Here is a 21,836-nt window from a genome sequence, read left to right as displayed (position 1 = left end):
GCGTGCCCCCTGGCTGGCCTGCAACACTCTCTTTGGGGTGCACGGAGCCCTATCTACTTCCTTAGACTTGGAGTTTTGCCTGTTTCTGCCTCTTGAGTGCTGGGATTGGAGGCGTGTGGCCTCACATCTATTTTGTTGTTGTTTTATTTTGTTTAAGGAACACTTTGTTGGTCCAAGGCAACCTGCTTATTGACCTCCTGGTTTCTGGGAGAGTTCCCCAAAATTTCTTCAGCGGACAGGTCTAAGACCATACCAACAGAGAAAATGACTCAGCTATTGGCTAAGGTGGGACTCTGGAGAGAGAACAAACACCCTGACAGTACTACAGAAGAAAGAAGGAAACAACAAAGCAGCCATCACAACTTGACACAGTGATTGTCCTCTGCAAGGTGTTACCTCTTAGGATAATGATTGGAGTCCAGGCGATACCAACACACATTTTCCCAACCTATTTACCAACGGACAACAAACACCCTTTGACAGAGTTCAAGCTTTTATTTCTTGCTAACATTTCATCTAAATCTGGTGTCTTAGTCTCCTTGAGCTGTTATTATCAAAAAAAAAAACCACAGGCACGAGGGTCTATAAATAACTAACATTTATTTCTCACAGTTCTGGAGGCTAGAGGTTGGAGGCCAGGGTGCCAATAGGGTTGAGTTCCTGGGAGAGACCACTTCCTGGTTCACAGATGGCTGTCCTCTCATCGGGTCCTCACCTGGAAGAAGGAGCAGGGAGGTCTTCAGAGTTTGTGTTATAAGGACACTGACTGCACTCAGTATGAATGAAGGAGCAGGGAGGTCTTCAGAGTTTGTGTTATAAGGACACTAACTGCACTCAGTATGAATCCATCCTCATGACCCTGTCATATCCAGGGCCCTCTTCAAAACACCCTGAAGAAGTGGATCCCGAAAACACCCCCAGCCACTTCTTGTGAACCTCTGCCTCGGGGATCTTAGCCCAGCTCAGTGTTGCTGGCTCAAGTCATCCTGCGTCATCACGCTGGGTATTGGGTGTCAACGCAGCAATGGAGGGGAGACACAGACATTGTCTATTGCGCGTACGTTTGTTTATTCTTGGTCTAACCTCCCAAAGCTGCCGGGTCCTTTTACAGAGGAAAAGAATTCCTGCTCCCGTGGAGAATGAGCTGAGCTTGAATCTCCACCGAGAGCTCCGCTGTCTTTTAGGAGGAAGATGATTCACGGTCCAGAGTGCAGCGCGTAATAAGAATGGTCCAAACGCCTCTGAGGTCAGAAGCTGTAAGCTCTCACTTCAGCTTGGGGAAGTTGTAAAGCTGTAAGCCATGAAGCCTGACTTGATTATCTTCACACACATGAATGCCCCAGCCTGGGAGGTGGGCTCGCTCAGGAATGAATCTCTCCATCCTTCCTGCATCTCTACTCTGCTGATTCTATGCTCTGGGATCGGCTGTCCCAGCAGGTGCGTCTAGGCAAGCACCCGCCCTTTCACTGCCTGGAGTGATGCGATGCTTCTGCCTTCAGCATCTCGGTCTCCCTTGGAGAGGTACCACTAGCTTGGGTGTGGGGAAGCAAAGGGCAGGAAGAGGTGGCTCAGTCATCCTCGTCGTCATCCTCATCCTCCGCGTCCTTGTTAGGGGTGCACCTCTGGAAACACTGCACCACAGTGGCCAGGAAGAAGCTGGAGATGATGGCGGCGATGGATACGGCCACGCCAGAGAAGATGATGATGAATAGGTCTGTGAGGGACAGGCTGAACTTACACTCGCTAAAACTGGCTTCTGACAGCTCGCGCAGGGCCACCCTCCGGTCCTCCATGGGCAGTGAGCACTGGATGGCATCGAGGCCTGAGGAGAGACAAAATGAGAGAGAGAGGGTTAGGCTGCAGCCCCCAACTGTAGTCCCTCCCAGAAATCTCATAGTGTGTAGTAAAAGGGGAGCGGGCTGCTTTTTGTCCTGCCCAGCTCTCAGCCGCCTGGCTAGCCTCACCTGAAATAATTACACGGAAACTGTATTCATTTAACACTGCCTGGCCCATTCTATCTAGCCTCTTCTTGGCTAACTCTCCCATCTTGCTTTAACCCATATCTAATAAGCTGTGTATCACCACTGGGTCGTGGCTTACTGGCAAGATTTTAACCCACATCCATCTCAGGCCGGAGCTTCATGGCATCGGCCTGTCTCTGCTTTCTTCCTCCCACCATTCTGTTCTGTCTTCCCTGCCTACCTATGTTCTGACCTATCAGGCCAAGCAGTTTTCTTTATTAATTAACCAATGAAAGCAACAGATAGATAGAAGACCCTCCTACGTCATCATAGCACTTCCTTTGGTAACTTAACTTCACAGGTTCACACCTAGGGTCAAGAGCCCAGGCATTCAGCTCTGGGGACTTCCTCTTATCTGTGGATAGGTTTGGAAGGTGTGCTTTTTCTGGGGAGAAAATGGGAGACATCATTTTGACAGGAAACTGAGTGACCATCAATCCTTGCTTACTTTTGGTGTCTTCACATTCTCAGGAAAGCCTCTCTCATTCTCTGTTTCAGTGTTTCCAAGCAGCAGAGCTCACCCTCAGCCCTTTCCCAACATCGTCTGAGAGTCAGCTGTCTTCCAACTTTGTTAGTTAGCCCTCTTGGGTCCAGAAAAGAGCAACCTCACTCATTGTCCAGTGCCCCAAACTAGCCTCGGGGTTCTTACCAGTGACCCCCTCTTCTCCAGCTCAGAACAGAAAATGGAGAAAGAATATTTGAGCTTCCTCCCTCCCTCAGTCTGGGCCCATCCTTTACTCATCTACAGCCACCCCACCCATTCATTCCTCCATGGGAACAGTTGCCTAGCAACTATACTGAATTCTCTCTCCTCTCCCTAAATTGATGTAGCTGCTTGGGAGCCTCAAGGATTTAGATGACCCAGAACTCTTTGTTGTTTGTTTGTTTGCTTTTTTAGGCAAGGTTTCACTGCATAGCCCCTGATGGCCTAGAACTCACTTTGTAGACAAGGTTGTCTTCAGTCTCGCAGAGATCCACCTGCCTCTGCTTCCTAAATGCTGGGATTAAAGGCACATGTATAATATAATTGCTGACACATAAATTATATAAATTAATGGAATTGACTTGCCATTCCTATATACACATATACTTACTATACAATGATTCTACCCCACTGCTTCAATTCACAGGGTGTGTGTGTGTGTGTGTGTGTGTGTGTGTGTGTGTGTGTGTGTGTTTACATGTGATGCCCTTGGAGGCCAAGGCATTGGATCATCTACAACTGCTAGACACAGGTGCTGGGACCAGAACTCAGGTCTTCTGAGAGAGTAAGCAGTGTGTGCTTGGAACTGCTGAGGCATCTCTCCAGCTCCTAGTTAGCTAGCTTTTGAGACAGAGATTCATTATGTACTTGAGACTGATCTAGAACTCATTATGTAAGGCCCCCAAGTTCTGGAAATATAGGAATGAGCCACCTTGTCCATCTTCACAATGGAATTTTTTACTCTTTTCTTTCTTTTACCCTCCCTCCTTTCCTACCTCTCTGCCTTTTCTTCCCTTTCACCTTCTCTCTCTCTCTCTCTCTCTCTCTCTCTCTCTCTCTCTCTCTCTCTCTCTCTCTCTCTCTCCTCTCCTGCTGAGGATAGAAGCCAGGCCTTGCTCATCCCAGGCAAGCACAGTACCTTTGAGCTACATCCCAAGCCCTTGACTGTTTCTTAAGCTAAAACTTCAGGGCTGGGATGTAGCGCAGTAGGCAGAGTGGTTTGGTTTGGTTTCTATTCCGGCATGACATGGTGCATGCCTATAACACTAAACTAGCTAAGCCAGCATTGGCCACATGGAATCTCGTCTGAAAAACAAAGCAAAATAAAACATGGGCTGAAGAGATAGCTCAGTGATTAAGGGTACTTGCTACTCTTCCGGAGGAAGAGTTAGGTTCCTAGCATGTGTATCAGATTACTCCCAGGTCCTATAATTCCAGCTCCAGGGTAACTGATGCCCACTTCTGGCCTTTTCACACACATGTGCGCATGCACACGCACACACACACACACACACACACACACACACACACACCTGAAATTTCAAAATTAAGCATACTTAAAAAAAAAACTTCTCCCTACTTATTCTGAGCATTTGAAAAGCATTTGGGCCAAATTAGGAAAGCTTTAAGATGGCCATAGCAGGGCTCCCTTGCAGACATCTATCTTTCAGGGCTAAAAATCAGTCAGCCTGCCTCCTCTTGATAGCTACTCACTAGCTATCAAGATACCCTGAAAACCAGGAAGAAAGAGTCCTGCCTGAGGCCTGAGCACGGGCTCTAACAGCCACAGGACGTGCAGCTCTCCAGCTCACCGCAGGTCACAGTTCAGCTAGTCAGTGGCCCAGCCATACACACCCATCACGCAGGCACCTCTGAGCCCATTCTTCCCGGGCTGCAGCTCCCCGAGTCAGTTCTGATCTCCACACTGTTCTTTGTGCCTGGAGATTAGCCTTGGCATTTTTACAAAGCAACGGTTTTAGAAAATGTCATTTCACATTTCTCTGTGGCTGCAAGAAAAGGACTTGTTTGGGAAAACACCACCTAACCCACCAGGCGTGGAGGCTGGGCCTGCGCTCAGCTGTGATAAGACACCTTGACTTAATGGCTTTCCCAAGTTCACAGAGGGCAGACAAACAAGAGGAGCTGGACAAAGACGGTCGGCTGGATGGACAGAGCCAGGCAGAAGAGGGTGAAGATCTGACCCTAGGGCCGTCTGCTGAAGTACCCGTGACTGGTGCAGGGCTTTGATGTTGGGGTCTGTGACTTCAGGGTTCCCTTTCTTTTTTAATAGTATTCTGCCATAAACTGGTTTCTCAACCTGGCACTGTTTTGCTTGGGTTTGATTGCTCTTGTTTGTTTGATAGTTTTATACATGTATAGAACACATTTAGTTGTTTTCACACACATACCCTTTCCCATCGCTTCCCCCACCACCTCCAGATCCTTTCTTCTCAGCAAGTGCCCCACCTATTACCATGTCTTCTTTTTGGTGTGTGGACCACTCTGTTAATTAGGGCTGTGGCGGATTGATTGATTGACTGACTGACTGATGGACTGATTGATTTAAAGTCATGAGGTGTGTGTGTGCGTGAGGAGAGAGAGAGAGAGAGAGAGAGAGAGAGAGAGAGAGAGAGATCGAGAGATCAGATCTCCTGGAGCTGGAGTCACAGGCAGTTGTGAATTGTCTGATGTGAGGGCTGGGAATTGAACTCTGGTCCCCTGGAAGAGCAATACACTCTCTTACCCAGTGAACTGTCTTTCAGGCATCTTGGGTTTTGTTTTTGAGACAGTCTCACGTAGCCCAGACTAGCCTTGAACACCCCGGCAGCCAAGAATGACCTTGAACTTCCAATTCACCTGCCTCCACCTCAGGAAGTGCTAAGATTACAGGCACGGTTACAGGCACGCCCCACCATGCCTGGTTTATCTGGTACTGAGGATTGAACCCAGAACTTGCTGCATGCTAGACAAGGACTCTAGCAACTGAGCTGCATCCTAACCCCAGGACTATTGACATGCGGGACGGGACTCTTGTCCTTGGCTTGAGCCGCATGCGCTTTAGGCTATCTAACATCCCATCCTATTTATAGGAGATGCCAGCAGCACCCAGCCAGGGGGGCAAATCAAAGTGTCCCCAGAAGCCAGGTGTATTTACATTGTCAGCACTTGGGAAGCGAAGACACGAGGATTAGAAGTTTAATGCAATCTCAGCTGTACACTAAGGATTATTTGAAATCCTGTCTGAAGCAAGTAAATAAACAGAAAAGTACCTCATCTAAGTGTCTTTGCAACCGTTTGAAAATAGTAATTATAAATAATGTCTTTGATTTCTTTTTTTAGGTTTTTATTTGTTTTTATTTTATGTGTTTTTCCTGCATGTATATCTGTACACCAAGCCATGCCTTTGGAGGTCATAAGAGGGCATCAAATCTCCTGGAACTGGAGCGATGGATGGTTGAGCTAACACATGGGTGCTGGGAACTAGACCCAGGTCCTCTGCCAGGACAGTCAGTGCTCTTAACCTCTAAATCATCTCTCCAGCGTCACCTCGTATGATTTCTGAAACACTAACCAGGAACATCTTGGGGAGAAAAAGGTTTATTTGGCTTCCAGGTTATAGTCCATCATCGGAGGAGTCAGGACAGGAACTCAAGGCAGGAGCATAAAGGCAGGAACTAAAGCAGAGGCCATGGAGGAGCACTGCTTACTGGCTTGCTTCCCATGGCTTCCTCAGCCTGTTTTCTCATATAGCCTAGGACCACCAGTTTAGGGCTGGCACTGTCTACAGTAGACTGGGCCCCAAACATTCATCAACCAAGAAAATACCCTAAAGTCATGCCCACAGGTTAATCTGATAGAGGCATTTTCTCTTTCTTTCTTTTCTTTTCTTTTTTTTTTCCTTTTTGGTTTTTTGAGACAGGGTTTTTTTGTAACTTTGGAGCCTGTCTTGGAACTAGCTCTGTAGACCAGGCTGGCCTCGAACTTACAGAATTCTGCCTGCCTCTGCCTGCTCAGTGACTGGAGGCATTTCCTAATGAGATTTTTTTTCCCCCAACTGACTCTAGCTTGACAGACACTTAACCAAGACAAATAACTTTAGACGAGCCACTCTCCCCTAAGAGCCCACACGTGGGTATGTCTGGCTCCCTGTGACTCTTTGAGCACATGCTCTCAGGTGTGTCTGTCTGTCCTGAGCTGCCTTCTCTTCTAACCCCCACACCTGAACCTATATTAAAATATCTTTGGGGGGCTGGAGAGATGGCTCAGAGGTTAAGAGCACTGGCTGCTTCTCCAGAGGTCCTGAGTTCAATTCCCAGTCAACCACATGGTGGCTCACAACCACCTGTATGTGGCACCCTCCTCTGGCGAGTGGGCATACATCGAGGCAGAATGTTGTATACATAATAAATAAATAAATCTTTAAAAAAATGTATCTTTAATAAAATCTCCAAATCAACCTCATAAACTGGCCAGTCCTAAATTCTTTCCTGTGTTGACTCAAAAATCCTGGCTTTGCCTGACTGGGGACCCCTAAAAGTCTGGGAGAAGTTCTTCTAGTACCTGAGAGTGACAATGGGGGACTGTGTCTCCTGCACCCCAACTGACAATTCCACAGGGCGTGGACCTGCATCATTTCCTCATAGCTGCCCCAGTAACTACCCACAAACAGGGGCACCCAGACTAATTGCAGTTGATTGTGGTGGCTCACACCTGTAATCCCAGGGTACTTAGGAAACTGAGGCAGGAGAATCAAAAGTTAGAAGCTAGCCTGAGCTACGTGGAGAGATCACGTCTCAAAACAACATAAAAAAAAAAAAGGCTGGGGGTATAGCTTAGAAGCCGAACTCTTATTGCCTGGCACTCACAAGGCCTGTGTTCAATTCCCAGGGCCACACGCATAACAAATAAAAAAGGTTCACTCTGGGGCAGAGGTGAACACTGAGCATCATGACACACGCATGAAATCACCACACTCTGGAGGCTGAGGTGAGGCAGGAAAGGTCAAGACTGAGGCTAGCCTGAGCTACAAGATATAAGAACTTGTCTCCACACAGAGAGGGAGCGGGTATGTTCTCACAGCTATGGAGGTCAGAATCAGGGCTACCTCTGAAGACCCTAGGAGAGAGGCTGCCTGTCCTTGGCTCGTCGCTTCCTACTCTAACCTGTCTTCCCGGGATCTTCTGCTCTGCGTCGTTGTCTTTCAGATATCTCTTGGCCTCTCTCCCACAAGGATAATTGTCTCTGTGCCAGGACAACACTTAAACTCAATAGCTCAAAAGAAAGTGGAGCCCGCTTAGTCCAGCCGCCCCTCCTGCTGCCCCTACCAGTGGGGTTCGACTCTCCAAACCCCCAGAGCCATCTTCCCCTCACTATGGTTTGAGGTTTTGGTTATTTTTGAGACAGGGTCTCACTATGTAGCCAATGTTGGCTTCCCAGGCAATCCTCCTACCTCTACCTCCATGGCATTTATCCACCACATCCAGTTTACGGTGCCAGCGGTGGAACCCAGGGCTTCCTGCACGCCATGCAAGCACGCTGGCAGCTGAGCTGCATCCCTGTCCTGAGCCCGCTTCTTCAGCGCTAAGGATCGGCTGGCATCCTTCCGTTAATAACCTTCCCTTTGCTCAGTCAGGGCTGGTTTCTCTTGCTTATGCTCACTAGTCCCGGGATGGGTTATGGGAAATGGAATTCAAGGATGAGTTAGCCCCTGTTCTGACAGCTACTGCCTCACAACCCCTTATTATCTACGGCTGCCCAGATGTCCTGCAAAACCGCCAGCTCGGAGGCCCATGCAGGCGGGAGGGCCATAGGAAAGGTGCCCGTGCAGATCACCTCTCCTGGGGTGACTTCCCAGTGGGCAGCTTATGTGACCTCCTGACCTCTGCCTTGTAGTGGCTCTTCCTCTGCTCATTCACCCACCAGGCAGCTCAATCTTGTTCCTGCCTATCTTCTCTCTAGGAATAGCTGTGGCACTCCTGCGAGGGGCTGGGGTCCTCCTCCCACCCACATCCCAGGCTCCACCCCCTTGAATGATGACTTCTCCCCACAGCTGATACCTGAGTGGCGAGGGTGACAAACTGCCATCCTCGAAATAGACAGTGACACAGCAGATGGTGGATTGAGATTAATCTCGCAAGCCTGGCCCGGCCCCTTGCCAAAGACCAGGCTGGGCTGAGATCTCTCAGGGGGCCTTTCTCCAGCTCTGGCCTCCTGAGAGCTTCTCAGTCCAATTGGCTACAGGCTCTCCTAAGCACTTCTGTTGTTAAAGATAGGTTTCAGCTTTCCCGATTCCGCTTATTAGGCAAAACTGACATACACACCGAGACGCCAGCAATAAATGAGCAAAAGGCAGAGGCAAGAACTCACAAATCCGATTTGCACAATGGTTTAGCTGTTCCTAGGTCCTCTTCTAGGTGTAAGCACACACAGATCTGTCTGGAAGAAATATCCTCAGCGCCGTGTTTGGTGACCATATTGGGAAAATCTTTCCATTTACCAAATACAACATGCCACTTCTGGGCATTTGTCTCACTGTCTCCCAGGCTGGTTTCAAACTCCTGGCCTCAAGAGATCCTCCGACTTCAGCCTCCTGAATCTTGGACTATAGACTAAAATACACTTTGGAAGTTAGAGAATGGTTAAATGAGCTTGCCATGCAAGTACACCGAGCTGGGTTCGAATTTCCAGGGTCTATATTTTTTTTTTCAAAAGGTAGGTGAAACTGTTCATGCACCTGTAATCCCAACATCAACATTTTTTTGAGGCAGGCACGGCCACATGCATACCTGTAAGACCAGTGCTATACGAGACAGAGACAGGCAAATGGCTAGGGTTTGCTGGCTGCCAGGCTAGCCCTAGGCTCTGTGAGAGACCCTGTCTAAAGGAAATAGGCGGAGCATGACATCAGATGTACTCTGGCCTCTGAATATACTTTTTAGCAAGGGTGCATGCACTGCGAGTGTATAACACACGCTCACATATATCACATGGAGAGACACACAAAAATACACACTTAATGGCTGCAGGCTATTTATGGTAGAGGAGTCATGATCTTCTCTTCTCAGATGATTCTAGGATTGGTTTTTTTCTCCTATTAAAATTTCATTACACTTTATTTTTGTGTTTGGCGTGGAGGGTGCTTAAAACAACACACTTGTGCAGGTCAGAGGACAAGAACAGGAGTCCGTTTCTCCTTTCACCATTTCCCACATAGCAAACTCAGGTCACCAGGCCCGGCAGCAATTGTCCTTACCAGCTGAGCCATCTCTCCAGCTCTGGCTAGTCACCTATGCATCATCATCAACCTGACAGGCTGTAGAAAAGAATGTCACCGAGAGATTTGGTATTACTCTGGTCACCAGTTGAGCTGCATGCTGTATTGTGCAATCAGGAGCCAAGACCTGTGTGACACAGCTCTTGTCCATCTTCTGGGAGTGTCAGAGGCCTTAGGGACAAGGCTAAAGGGGGTGCTGGAAAAACCCCCACCTTCGCTTTACCCTGCCTGCCTCATAGAACTTAGAAAGAAAGGAAGAAAGAAAGAAAGAGAGAGAGAGAGAAAGAAAGAAATAGAAAGGGAGAGAGGAAGGAAGGAAGGAAGGAAGGAAGGAAGGAAGGAAGGAAGGAAAAAACAAAACACCTCAAAAACAAACAAACAACAAATAAAATGCTCAGGAAATAGGGAAATAGCAGTTTGGGGCCTTCCAAATCTCCAGCCAGGCTTTCAGCAGCTGTGTCTTCTCAAGCATCACATAGTGGAAGGTCAGATGTGTGAGAAGATACCTTTTTTGATGCCTGAACTTCCCTCCTTCCCCTGCCCTCACTTATATTATAGATGAAGGGTCCGGGGAAATCAGACAACTTGCCTAAGGTCACTGTGATGATGGCTAATCTTGAGGGCGGACAGTGCAGTTAAAGAATTGGCTCCATCAGACTGGTCACGTGTGGGCATGTGTGTAGGGGCATTTTCTTGATTGCTACTGGTGAAAGAGGACCCAGCCACTCTGCTCAGTACTGTCCCTAGGCTGGTGGGCCTGGAAACCAGCCAGTCAGTAGTATTCCTCCGTGGTTTCTGCATCAAGTCCTGGCCTGCTTGGGTTACTACTCTGAATTCCTTCAACGATGGGCTGTGGCCTGTGAGATGAGTTCCAGCTCTCATTTCCCCCTGCCTTTGACCTTCTCCCCAAGTTGGCTTCATAGTATTTATCACGGCAATAGAAAGCTAAATAGGGCAGTCACCCAGACTCTGGCCTGGATCCCAAGTCTCCTGATGGCCTGTTTAGTGTCTTTCCAGACACCTATTCTCTGTCACCCTGAACATCTGAAGAAGGTATATGTGCTGTGGCCTCAGCTGGAGTTATTCCGGGCCACAGAGGAATGCTGCCTAAGGAGGCCTGCAAGGAGCCCTGTGGGGCTCGTTCTTGCTCTGGGGTGCCAAGGAGCACGGGCTCCAATTTCCCATAGTGCTAACTTTTGTTTTCTACCGCCACTTTCATTAAATATCCACTATCGCACGGGGGACAGTTTCCAATTATCCTTACTGTCTCGGCCGGCAGACACTCCGTCTGATTAAATAAGCTGGTTTCGTGGCGAGAAGGATGTAGGGCAACTTCGGGTCAAGGGCTCACACTGGAGCATCCTGGCATCGTGTAGCCAGCGCTCCTATCTCTCTCAAACAGAAACTGTACCCGTGAAATGCCCACTGCCCAGCCCCTGGCCACCCCCATTCTCCTCCCTCTTCTGTGAATTTCACCACCTTGTTCCTCCACAAATATGGAGCTAATTGTATAGGACTTGTCTTAGTTAGGGTTCCTATTGCTGTGATGAAACACCATGACCAAAAGCAGCTAGGGGAGGAAAGGGTTTATTTTATTCATGGTTCCATATAACAGTTCATCATCAAAAGCACTGTGGGCGGGAACTCGAGCAGGGCAGGAAACTGGAAGCAGGAGCCAATGCAGAAGCCATGGAGGGGTGCTGCTTACTGGCTCACTCTCCGTGGCCTGCTCAGCCTTTCTTATAGTGCCCAGGTCCACCAGCCCAGAGATGGCCCCACCCACAATGGGCGGGGCCCTCCCACCTTGTTCCGCTGATAAGAAAATGCCTTAGAGCCTGGCCCTTAAGGAGGCATTTCCTCCACCGAGGCTCCCTCCTTTCAGATATCTCTAGCTTGTGTCAAATTGACATAAAAACACCCAGCACAGGACTGATTGTTTTGTGACTAATTTATTTCCTTTTTTGTTTGTTTGGTCGCTTTGGTTTTTTAACATAATGGTCTGTTTTCTTTCACTTTTTTTTTTTCTGAGATAGGGTTTCTCTGTGACTTTGGAACCTGTCCCAGAATTAGCTCTTGTAGACCAGGCTGGGCTGGGATTAAAGGTGTACACCATAATGCCATCTTAAAAAAAAATATTAGCCTAGAACTTTAATAGTAAAAGGATTTCAGCCTGGTGGTGGTAGCGCACACCTTTAATCCCAGCAGAGGCAGCTGGATCTCTGGGAGTTCGAGGCCAGCCTGGTCTGCAAAGTGAGTTCCAGGATAGCTAGGACTGTTATACAGAGAAACCATGAAATAAATAAATAAATAAATATAAAAATATTTTGGTTGTTTAACTTATATTTTATGTGTATGAGTTTTTGCCTACACGTATGCTAAGTGCGTCATGAGTGTGTAATGTACTTGGGGGCCAGAAGAAGACATTGGAGCTACTGGAATTACAGATGGTGCGAGCCACCATGTGAGTGCTGGGAACTAGACTCAGGTCCTCTGCAAGAGCAGCCAGAGCTTTTAACTGCTGAGCCACCTCTCAGACCTCTGGGGATTTTTGTTTGTTTGCTTGTTTGCTTTGGGGGGGGGGGTTGTCTTTAAGTTTTATCTTCATTATGTAATGTGTATCCACTCCCCCACCCCTGACTGCTAAGTGAAGCTTATTACTTTTATAATCAGGAGAAGAAAACTGCTTTTATTTTATTTTTAGAAGAAGAGTCACCTTGGAGCTGTCTAAGAGGAAGTATCCTGTGACTTTCAGGCAAGCTTTGGCTCTTTCTCCATCTGGATGACAGTAATCTCCATTCACTTGCCCTAGGCGAGACTGCTTGACGTCAGAAAATCGAAGGAGTTTCTGGGGCTCAGGATAGGCTCCCCCACTGGTCCTGAGTTGAGCCAGGTAGCAAACTGGGTTAAGTGATATGGTACAGGGGCTGACTAAGCACCCTGTCTGCCATAGCACCCTCGCACGGAAGGATTCTGCCCACAGAAGTGCCCACTGGGGTTCCCAGCCAGCGAGAGCCGGGACATTCCAGGCCTTTCTACTGGGTTCTCTCTAGTAGGCTTTCCCGGTGGAGACCAGGGCTAGGCAGAGTCAAGGCACTTCTGCCTAGCTCTGCCACAGCTACCCTCCTCCCAGCCCACACCCTACTTCTCCTAGTGTCAAGGTCATAAGACAATTAGACTCAAGCATCCCCTGTCTGGTACTGAGAGTTGTGACCTTTGAGGACACAGGACCGTGGCTAGAAAGAGAAGGTCCAAGAAGAGGCCTAGCTAAATCAGCCTCTGTAATGAGATCCATTGGCTCCTTTCCCAACATCTGCTCTCTCAGGCCTGATGTAGACTGTGCCACCTGCTCTGTGCACCTCCAAACCCAGGCATACAGTCCTGCATCTGCCAGCTTCTATCTCTCAATCCAGCGACCATCCTTCCACCATGGCTCCAGGACCAAGGCGAGGGAGCACATGTGAGCAGGCCTTCTGTGATGGCATCTCAGGCTGCTGTGCACACGTCCACATAGGGCGTGCCCAACCTCATGAAAATATTTGCATAGCCAGGCAGAGTGGTATACGAAGAGGCATAGACGCGTGGATCTCTGTGAATTCAAGGCTAGCCTGGTCTACACAGCAAGTTCCAAGCTAGCCAGAGTTACATGGGGAGACTTTGTTGCAAAACCAACCAACCAACTAAACAAATAAACAAATAAGTAAATAGAATGGAAAAGAAACATTTATGAATACACACCTTTTTTTTTAACCCACAGACTTTCATTTGGAAATGGCTCTCCAGGTCTAACACTGATACACTTGATTGCAGAAGAAATTTCTTAGGCCTAGAGACAGTAAGCGATTTAGGTCACATTGCTATACTGAAGAGTTTTTATGTCAACTTGACACACACTAAAGTCATCAGAGAGGAGGGAACCTCAATTAAGAAAATGCCTCTGCATCTTGGAGCCCACTCTTTTTGGAGGGATACTTTGCTCAGCCTAGGTAATGGGGGGAGGGGCTTGGTCTTGCCTGGAAGGGAAGTGTCAGACTTTGTTGACTCCCCATGGGAAGCCTTACCCTTTCTGAGGAGTAGATGGAGAGGTGGGGTAGGGGGGAAGGTGGAGAAGAGGGAGGAGGAAAGGGAGTGGGAACAGGGATAGCTATGTAAAATGAGAAAAGATTGTATTTTAAAAATTCTTAATAAAAGAAAGGAAAAAGAAGACGACAATGCCTTCATAAGATCAGACTGTGGGTTGGCACCTTGGCTAAGGGTCACCTTGAACTACCACTGCTCCAAGGCAGTCTTCAGGAGTCAGCACCAGGGCTGAGGACATCAAGACTAAAATCAAGAACTACGAAACTGTCCTCTTTGACAGCCACTTCCCAAACCAGAACCAGACCAGGCACTGCTGGCTGAACTATCTGGACTTCCACCACTGCGAGAAGGCAATGACCACAAGGGGGGGGGGGCGGTGTAGAGAATTAAGACGGTACGATAAATAACCAGGCTAGCTCAAGAATAACAGTTATACTTTAATGGTTAAAGAGGGCAAACTCACACTATAAGAGTGGGAGGTCCGACTTACAATTGGCCTGTCCGGCAGGCACCACAGAGAGAGAGAGAGAGCAAGCACCTGGATCTCCCAGTTTTTCTTCCTGGGGTCCAGATCGCCACGCCCCAATTAGCTGTGATTGGTTAACAGAGTTCCCCATGGGGGGAGGGGGGTTGATGTCTCCTTGTGTGAGTGGTACCAACTTGTATACAAGTCCCTCTGCCCCGTATCATGGGTCTCAGCTTGGGATGATGGCAGAGCAGAAGGCACATTTTCTGGGAAGATCTGGCCTGGCTCCACCCTCCTCTCTTCTGTTCACTGTCCTTTCCTCATACAGAAAAGGGAGGGGGCCTGGGTATATGATGGTCCCTACCCTGAGACCCTGAATCATGATGCAACGCCTAATAAAAATTCACTGAAAAGTTTCAAAAAAAAAAAAAAGATCAGACTGTCAGTAAACCTGAAGGGCATTGATGTGGAATCATTACAGGGGGTGCCATCCATGGGCTGGTCCTTGGTTCTATAAGAAAGCAGGCTGAGCAAGCCCTGGGGAAGAAGCCAGTTAGCAGCACCTTCGACAGGCTCTGCACTAGCTTCCTTTGATGATAAGTAGGGATGTGGAAATGTAAACCAGATCATTCCTCCCTAAGTTGCTTCTGGCCATGGTGTTTCAACAGAGCAATAGTAACTTAAGACAGCCACCCAGCTGCAAACTACAGAGCCAGAGAGCCAAGGCTTCCCCGAAGCAGTTATTAGGCTTCTGTGCATAGGGAAGCCTCAAAGGGGGCTCATACAGAACAGATCATGACCTTCTCCCCTGGCACTTATTCAAGAAGCCTGGGGACCTAGGGATCCGCAGGAAGTTCCCAGGTGGCTCGCTCTCAGATTAGGCTGTCTACTTGCCAGGCCTATGAGAAGGAAGCTCTGACGCAAGGGAAAGCATAGCATTTGTGACAAAGGTGTCATTACCAGATGTTTCCTGGCCTCACTACCCTGGCTGGCCACCTGAGTGATTTCCAAAGTCTCTCTGGCTTCCAGGTCTGGGGTACTTTCTATTTAAAGAAATATGAGACCTGTGCCCCGGCCTCCCACTGTCCCTCCCTACCTGTGAGCCAGGTATCTCGTGGGGAACCACCAGAACAGGTACAGAATCTAGGACTAGACAGAAGAAGCAGCCTGCTGTCACCCAGGATTTGGGGACTGAACAGGGAAAGACAGTGTCCCTTCCCATGTCTCTCAGGATGGGGCATGCGGTGGGGTACCCCAGAGTGCCAGCTTGTCACTAACTATTCAGCCCTATGCCGGCCAATCCATCCTGGTAACTGCTTTGTTTCTTGGTGGGAAAGTTGTTGGGGAGGTGTCCATCGGACACAGATGTTAAGTCAAAAGAGACTTAGAAACGACAAAGAGGTTTATAACTGTCGGCAGCACGGTCGGGATGCCAGAGAGCTGGGCATGGAGATGAATGCTGGGGATCCTAGAACTCGAGGGGCTCAGGCAGGAGAATCATGAGTTCCAGGCCAGCCTAGGCTGCACAGCAAGACCCTCCTGCAAACACAAGCAAATCAAAGGGAGCACGGGAGATGGCAAGGTGGCTTCGTGGACACCAATGGACACCTGAGAGACATGGGAAAGGGACACTGTCTTTCCCCGTTCAGTCCCCAATTCCTGGGTGACACCAGGCTGCTTCTTCTGTCTAGTCCTAGTGCTTGACAACCTGAGTTTTACCCCCGTGTCCCACACAGTGGAAGGAGACAGCAAACTCTGAAAAGTGGTCCATTGACCTCCACATTCACACTTTAATACACATATGTCACCACTCCCGACTAAATAAATAAAATTAAATGAAAACACAAATATAGGATGCCCAATTAGGCCTGGATTCATATAAAGGACAAATAACATTCCATATAAATACTAAATATGTCATATTTCATTAAATAGGTATAGCATACTTGGTCTTCATATCTTTAGGAATAACATACTTATATTAAGAAGTGCTTTATCATTGATTTGAAATTCAACACTAATTGGGCATCCTAGAATTTCTGCTTGGCTTGTCATTTGCTAGTTTGTTTTGCTTTCTGTTACCTGGCCACGGGTGCTGCTGGCATCCCTTGCCCTCTCCCTTCAGCAGGGCAGGTTCTTCTCTGACCTTAGGCCCAGTGAAAGAGCCTGGCCTGTCCCTGTCTCCCCTCCCCACTCCTCTCCTGGGAACTTGCTTTGAGGCTCCAAACTCCCCATCCCTGTGTGGCCACCAGGGGAGGTTCACTGGCAGACAACACATTTTTACTACTGTCTGAGGCAGTCAAAGTCACAAGGAGAAAACTCGTCCTGTTGGAGGAGGGGGCAGAGGTACAGGGAGCAATACTAGAGGACGCCCTCTGCTCAGGTCTGGGGGTTCCCTCTCTGGGAAGAGGCAACGTTTGTTCTTAGAAGGCTTGACGCTTGTACCCTAGTCCAGCCTGATTTTCATTGGAGAAAGTTGGTGGTCAGGATGGCTAAGAAACTGGGAGTCAGGAGGAAGCATCTTCCAGCCTTGTTTTCGTGTGAGTGTGGCCTTTCTGCACACATGCCTCTGCTGCAGTGAGGCAGTCTAGACAACACCACCATTTAAAAAGTCACCGTTCTAGCAGGGCGGTGGTGGCGCACGCCTTTAATCCCGGCACTCGGGAGGCAGAGGCAGGCAGATCTCTGTGAGTTCGAGTCCAGCCTGGTCTACAAGAGCTAGTTCCGGGACAGGAACCAAAAGCTACGGAGAAACCCTGTCTCGAAAATCAAAAAAAAAAAAAAAAAGTTACCGTTCTGAGCCTAGCGGGGTACTTTATCATTATTTACAGATGAGATAAGTGTCTTACAAAGATTGGGGGTGTCACTCAGTGGTAGAGCCCTTGGCACTGCAAACACACACACACACACAAACTTCAGTGCCCCCACCTGGGCCTTGGAGATTTGACCTTGGCCTTCATGATAGATGTAGACTGAGAAGGAGGTGGGGGTGGAGACCAGAGGGAGACCACATAATGGATCCCAAGGAGGAATAAACCCCAGTGTTCTACAGTACAGGCAGCTTTTCTTATTTAATTACTTATTATTTATTGTGTGTGTATGTGCAGTGTACATGTGTATCCAGGTACACATGTACATGTGAAGTGTGCCGATGGATGGAGGCCAGAGGTCATGTGTTTTCCTCAAGTGCTCTCCATCTCTTTTTAAGTATCCTTTGAAAATTTTGTTTCTATTTTTAATTATGTTTCTACAGGTCTGCAATGGAGAGGCTATGCGTGCGGTATGAGCGTAGTACCAACAAGAAGAGGTTGTTGGATCTCCTGGAGGCGGAATCACCCTGGGTGCTGGGACCTGAACTCTGATCCTCTATAAGATATAAGAGCAGTAAGTTCTCTTAACCACTGAGCCATCTCTCTAGCCTCCTCCACCATCTTTTTCTTTTCCTTTTTGAGAGTATCTCCCACTGAGCCTGGAGGTTCCTGATACAGCTCGATTGGCTGCTCAATGAGCTCCTGGCATCTATTTGTCTCTGCCCATCCGACCGTAGACACACACTATCATGCCTGGTTTTCACACGTATGCCTGGGGATCGGAGCTCAGGTCCTCAGGCTTGTGTGGCAGCACTTTATAAACCGAGCCATGTCTAGTCCCCATATCAACATACTTATATTTAATTAAGACCAGGAGGAGTCTGCACGAGGCCAGAGCAAAGAAATGATCAATGGTTAATAGGATAGAAATGGTAAGCTCCTCTTATTTGATAGCTATATATCACGTACATGAATTAAATTATCACATGATGTGCCCCATTAATGTACACAATTACCATGTGCCATTTAAAGTTTGAAGAGCTGTGAAGTATGATAAAGGAGGGAGTGGATATTAACCCCTCTTAAGCATCCACAACACACTGGGTATCATTGTGCCCTCCCAGCAGGTAGGAGGACAATGTCCATATCTTGATTTCAGAAGCAGGGAAGCTGAGGCTGGGGGAGGTCAGGGACTCATCCAAAATCGTAAACCTGAGTCCAGATCAGAGCTTGAGTCTTGCACTCGCCAGGTCCCTCACCCCCTTGCTTCTGGTTCACTTTGGGGACACTGTTCTGGCCACATTCTGTAGGCAGCTGTCCTGAGAGACTGGAGCTGCCCTTGGCTCTGGGCCCAGGAGGTGTCTTCCAGCTGGCACCCTCCTCTCCTGGCTGGATGAGACTGGTCTTCCTCTCCCCCCTGCCCTATCCCCAGGACCCTTACACGGTCTTCAGTGCCTGTCCATTCTTTCCAGCCTTCTGTGTCCACCTGCTGCCCACTTTCTCCCATGGATGATGGATGGTGGAAGAGATACAGCTCCCCTTGCTCTGGGGCTACACCCTCATTACTGTGTTTTGGTTTTGACAACACATGAAGAAGGGAAAACCTTAAGTGACTTACCTCCTCAGAGTCCCCAAGACCTTAAAGCAAAACCCACAACTTCAGACTCTGACCCAAGGCACTGTGGAGGTCTCAGAGGTCAACCCAAGTAGTTAAGGGACAACGGAGCCAAGGCACAGAAGCATTTAAAGCCCACTCAAGGCCCCAGCTACCCAAGGCAACCCTGGAAACAGAACCCAAGCTCCTGCCCCCAACTGGAAGACAATGAGAGCCCCATAGTAAACACACACTCAGATAACTGAGAAGCAGTCCACCAAGAGGGGAACAACCACAGAAAAGTGACCCTCTCCCCAGAGAAGGCTTTGACAGGACATTCCTGTCATTCAGAATATCCTGGCAGATCTAGGGAGCCAGGCAGGAGAAGGGCATCACTCAAACCTGGGGGACTCTGCAGCTTGCAGGCTAGATCTTTTATGAACTGTTCACAGAGGAGAGGTATTAGGGAGAGAAAGTGTCCTCTTATCACAGGAGTAACCGCAGGGCCTCAGGGTGTGTGCTTATGACCCTGTGGGGTGGACAAGTAGACACGGGAGTCCCATACACCAAGGAACAGTGTTTCTGAGTTCTCGACTTTAGTCCGAAGACTAAAGGGAAGCTCACAGCTAGGCCGCCTTTTGTAACGTGTGCTCAGGACTGCAGACAATGTCACCAAAATTTAGAGGCTCTCCGGAGGTTGGTTCTGGACTGAGAGGTCAATTTGGGCCAGTGCTCACAGGCTCATGAGTAGAAGGGTGAACTCTACCCAAGGCATGGCTATCACCTGCTATCAGTCCTGGCGTGCACTCCGACAAATGCTGGGGTCCCTGACATCTCAACTCTGCCTTTACCTCCTTCATTCTGTGTTCCTAGAGCCCTGGTGTTCCCATCAGCCATTTGGGTGTAAGTGAGAAAGCAGGAGGGGCAGCAAGCAGGAAAGCAGGGGAGGTACCCACCCAAAAGGTTTCTGTCCCACAATTCCACATCTAGGCTGCCTTTGTCCTAGCCAGAAATTTTCTTCCCCAGAGATGTTCTGAAGAGTCAAGGGGATCCGGGAACAAAAGGACCAGGTTAGAATCTGTGCAGCTAGACCACGTTCAGGACTGACCAGCTCCTCTCCATCTCTGGGTTCTGGGAATGGTATGGCGTCCCACACAGCACGGGGTTTTCCCATTAGGAGGGGCCTGTACGTGGCTCACACCCACCTCTCCTAGGACCCAAAGAGGATGTGGACCACAAAGATGAAGAAAAGGCGGAACCTGAATCTGGGTAGGAGGTGAAGAAGAAAGGTAGACACTTGGGAGAGTTCCAGATGGGTTCGTTGACATTTTCTATGTCAACATATCCGGGAGACGTTCAGGCCTCTGATATTGTGGAGTTACACCTATAGCGATTCTCATTCAGGGCACTTGTTACTGAGTCCCCAAAGCGAGGTCACGAACATCCGGAGCATGCTGAACTCTCCCATCTCCTTCCCTACACCACCCTGCCCTGGCTTCCAGCCACCCTCTGGCTCACCTTTGGGCAGTTTGGATGCGTTCTCTTGAATCCAAGAGAAGAGGTGGGCGAAGTCACAGTCGCATAGCCAGGGATTCCCATCCAGGCGCACAGTGCGCAGCGCCGGCAGTGCATCCAGAGCCGCCACGTTGAGGCTGCGCAGGTTATTGTCGTTGAGTTCCAGCACCTGCAGCGACTCCAGGCTCTCGAAGGCGGCCTCGTGCACACCGGCCAGGTGGTTGTTGGCCAGGCTCAGCTTGACCAGTCGTCCCGCCGAGCGGAAGGCGCCGGCGCCCAGCTGAGTGAGGTTGTTGTAGCTCAGGTCCAGGAAGGCCAGCTTCGCCGAGCCACTGAATGTGCCCTCCTCCAGCGAGCGCAGGGAGTTGTTCCTGAAATCCAGATAGACCAGGTCTCCGTGGAAGATAAAGAAGTCCTCGGGGATCTGCTGGATTCGGTTGCCGGCCACAAGCAGTTTGCGCACGTCCAGGGGGAAGGGATCGGGCACGCTGGGCAGCCCGCGATCACGGCAGTCCACGGTGTGGGGGTCGGTGCAGGCACAGCCCGTGGGGCACGCGCGTCCCGGCCCGAGCAGCATCAAGAGGCTACCGAGCCCCAGCGCCGCAGCGGCGCCGGTGGGGCGGCAGGGGACAGAGCAGAGACTCATGGCCCCGGGGGCTCCGGAGGACACGGTTCGTGGGGCGAAGCAGGCGTAGCGGGGCCCTGGCTGCGGGGCGCCGGGAGCCCTAGGGCAGCGGCGCGGGGCGGGGAAAATGCTCCCGGGCGCGCGGGGGCGATGAGAGTGTGGCGGGGACAGAGCGACCTGGGGTGTCCGGGCAGCGGGGAGGGAGGAGGCAGAGGAGAGGCGCTGGGCGCCGAATTCACCCGCACAGGAAATTGACCCTCTGGAACATTCCAAGGCATAGGTGGTGATCACGGAGGGAGCCCAGCGAGACCCCACTCGGGCTGGGAAGTAGAACCTGTCGCACGGACCTGGCCAGCGGTGTTCAAGACTAAGTTCGGTGACCGATCCCTGGAGCGATTTTCATAGGGCGTGTCTGGGGCATGCGCCCGCAGCGCCACCCTAGTCTCTGCCAAAGGGGCCCTTGTCACTTTAGCTCCAAGTCCGGGACAATGCCCGCAGGCTGTCAAGTCCCCGTCTGGGGTTGCGAATCTGAGGTACGGGCTAGGCTCCAGGACGGCTGGGCTTCCCTCCTTCCACCCACCTGCCTTTGGCCCACCTCCTTCTGGAGAAGGGTGTGAGCCTGGCGGGTAGCTGCCAGTTCTGCTGTGACTGGAAAGATGACCCGGGCCAGTCAGCGTTTTCCATGCTGGTCCTGAGCTTGGGGATGGAACTGATTATCCTCCCAGCGTGGATCTACTGGGGCTCTGAGCAAGGCTCAAGCAAGAGGCATTTGGGGCAGTTTGGAAGGGAGTTGGGAGGTGGATGACCTGGGGGCCAGAGCCTCCTAGGCCCCCTGAACTCCTGTGGAACTATCTGTGAAATGGGGAGGGTAGCTGAGGAAGGTCAGAAGCAGAATTCGGGAGTTACCAACTCTTTCCGTTCCCCATCATTTTGATACCCGAGAAAAGTGATCTGGTCAGAGAGATGCCAAG

The 21,836-nt window shown here is 49.8% G+C and overlaps 2 protein-coding genes across 2 annotated transcripts; one reads left to right on the top strand and one right to left on the bottom strand.

Annotated features, from left to right (window-relative positions):
* Positions 1-581: 581 nt before the first annotated feature.
* Lrrc38 (leucine rich repeat containing 38) lies at positions 582-21,368 on the bottom strand. Its single transcript, XM_075946373.1, has 2 exons — positions 20,244-21,368; positions 582-1,822 (listed from the first exon to the last, which is right to left on the bottom strand). The coding sequence occupies exons 1-2, from the start codon at positions 20,884-20,886 to the stop codon at positions 1,569-1,571; spliced, it is 897 nt and encodes a 298-aa protein (XP_075802488.1). The 5' UTR covers positions 20,887-21,368; the 3' UTR covers positions 582-1,568.
* On the top strand, positions 10,624-18,644 carry LOC142834250 (cytochrome c oxidase subunit 6B1-like). Its single transcript, XM_075946536.1, has 4 exons — positions 10,624-10,637; positions 14,058-14,231; positions 14,481-14,667; positions 18,564-18,644. The coding sequence occupies exons 1-4, from the start codon at positions 10,624-10,626 to the stop codon at positions 18,642-18,644; spliced, it is 456 nt and encodes a 151-aa protein (XP_075802651.1).
* Positions 21,369-21,836: the final 468 nt, after the last annotated feature.

Source organism: Microtus pennsylvanicus, chromosome 13 (assembly GCF_037038515.1).
Source record: "Microtus pennsylvanicus isolate mMicPen1 chromosome 13, mMicPen1.hap1, whole genome shotgun sequence".
Lineage (NCBI taxonomy): Eukaryota > Metazoa > Chordata > Mammalia > Rodentia > Cricetidae > Microtus > Microtus pennsylvanicus.
The sequence above is the reverse complement of the archived record's forward strand: the minus strand, read 5'-3'. Positions and strand labels throughout refer to the sequence as shown.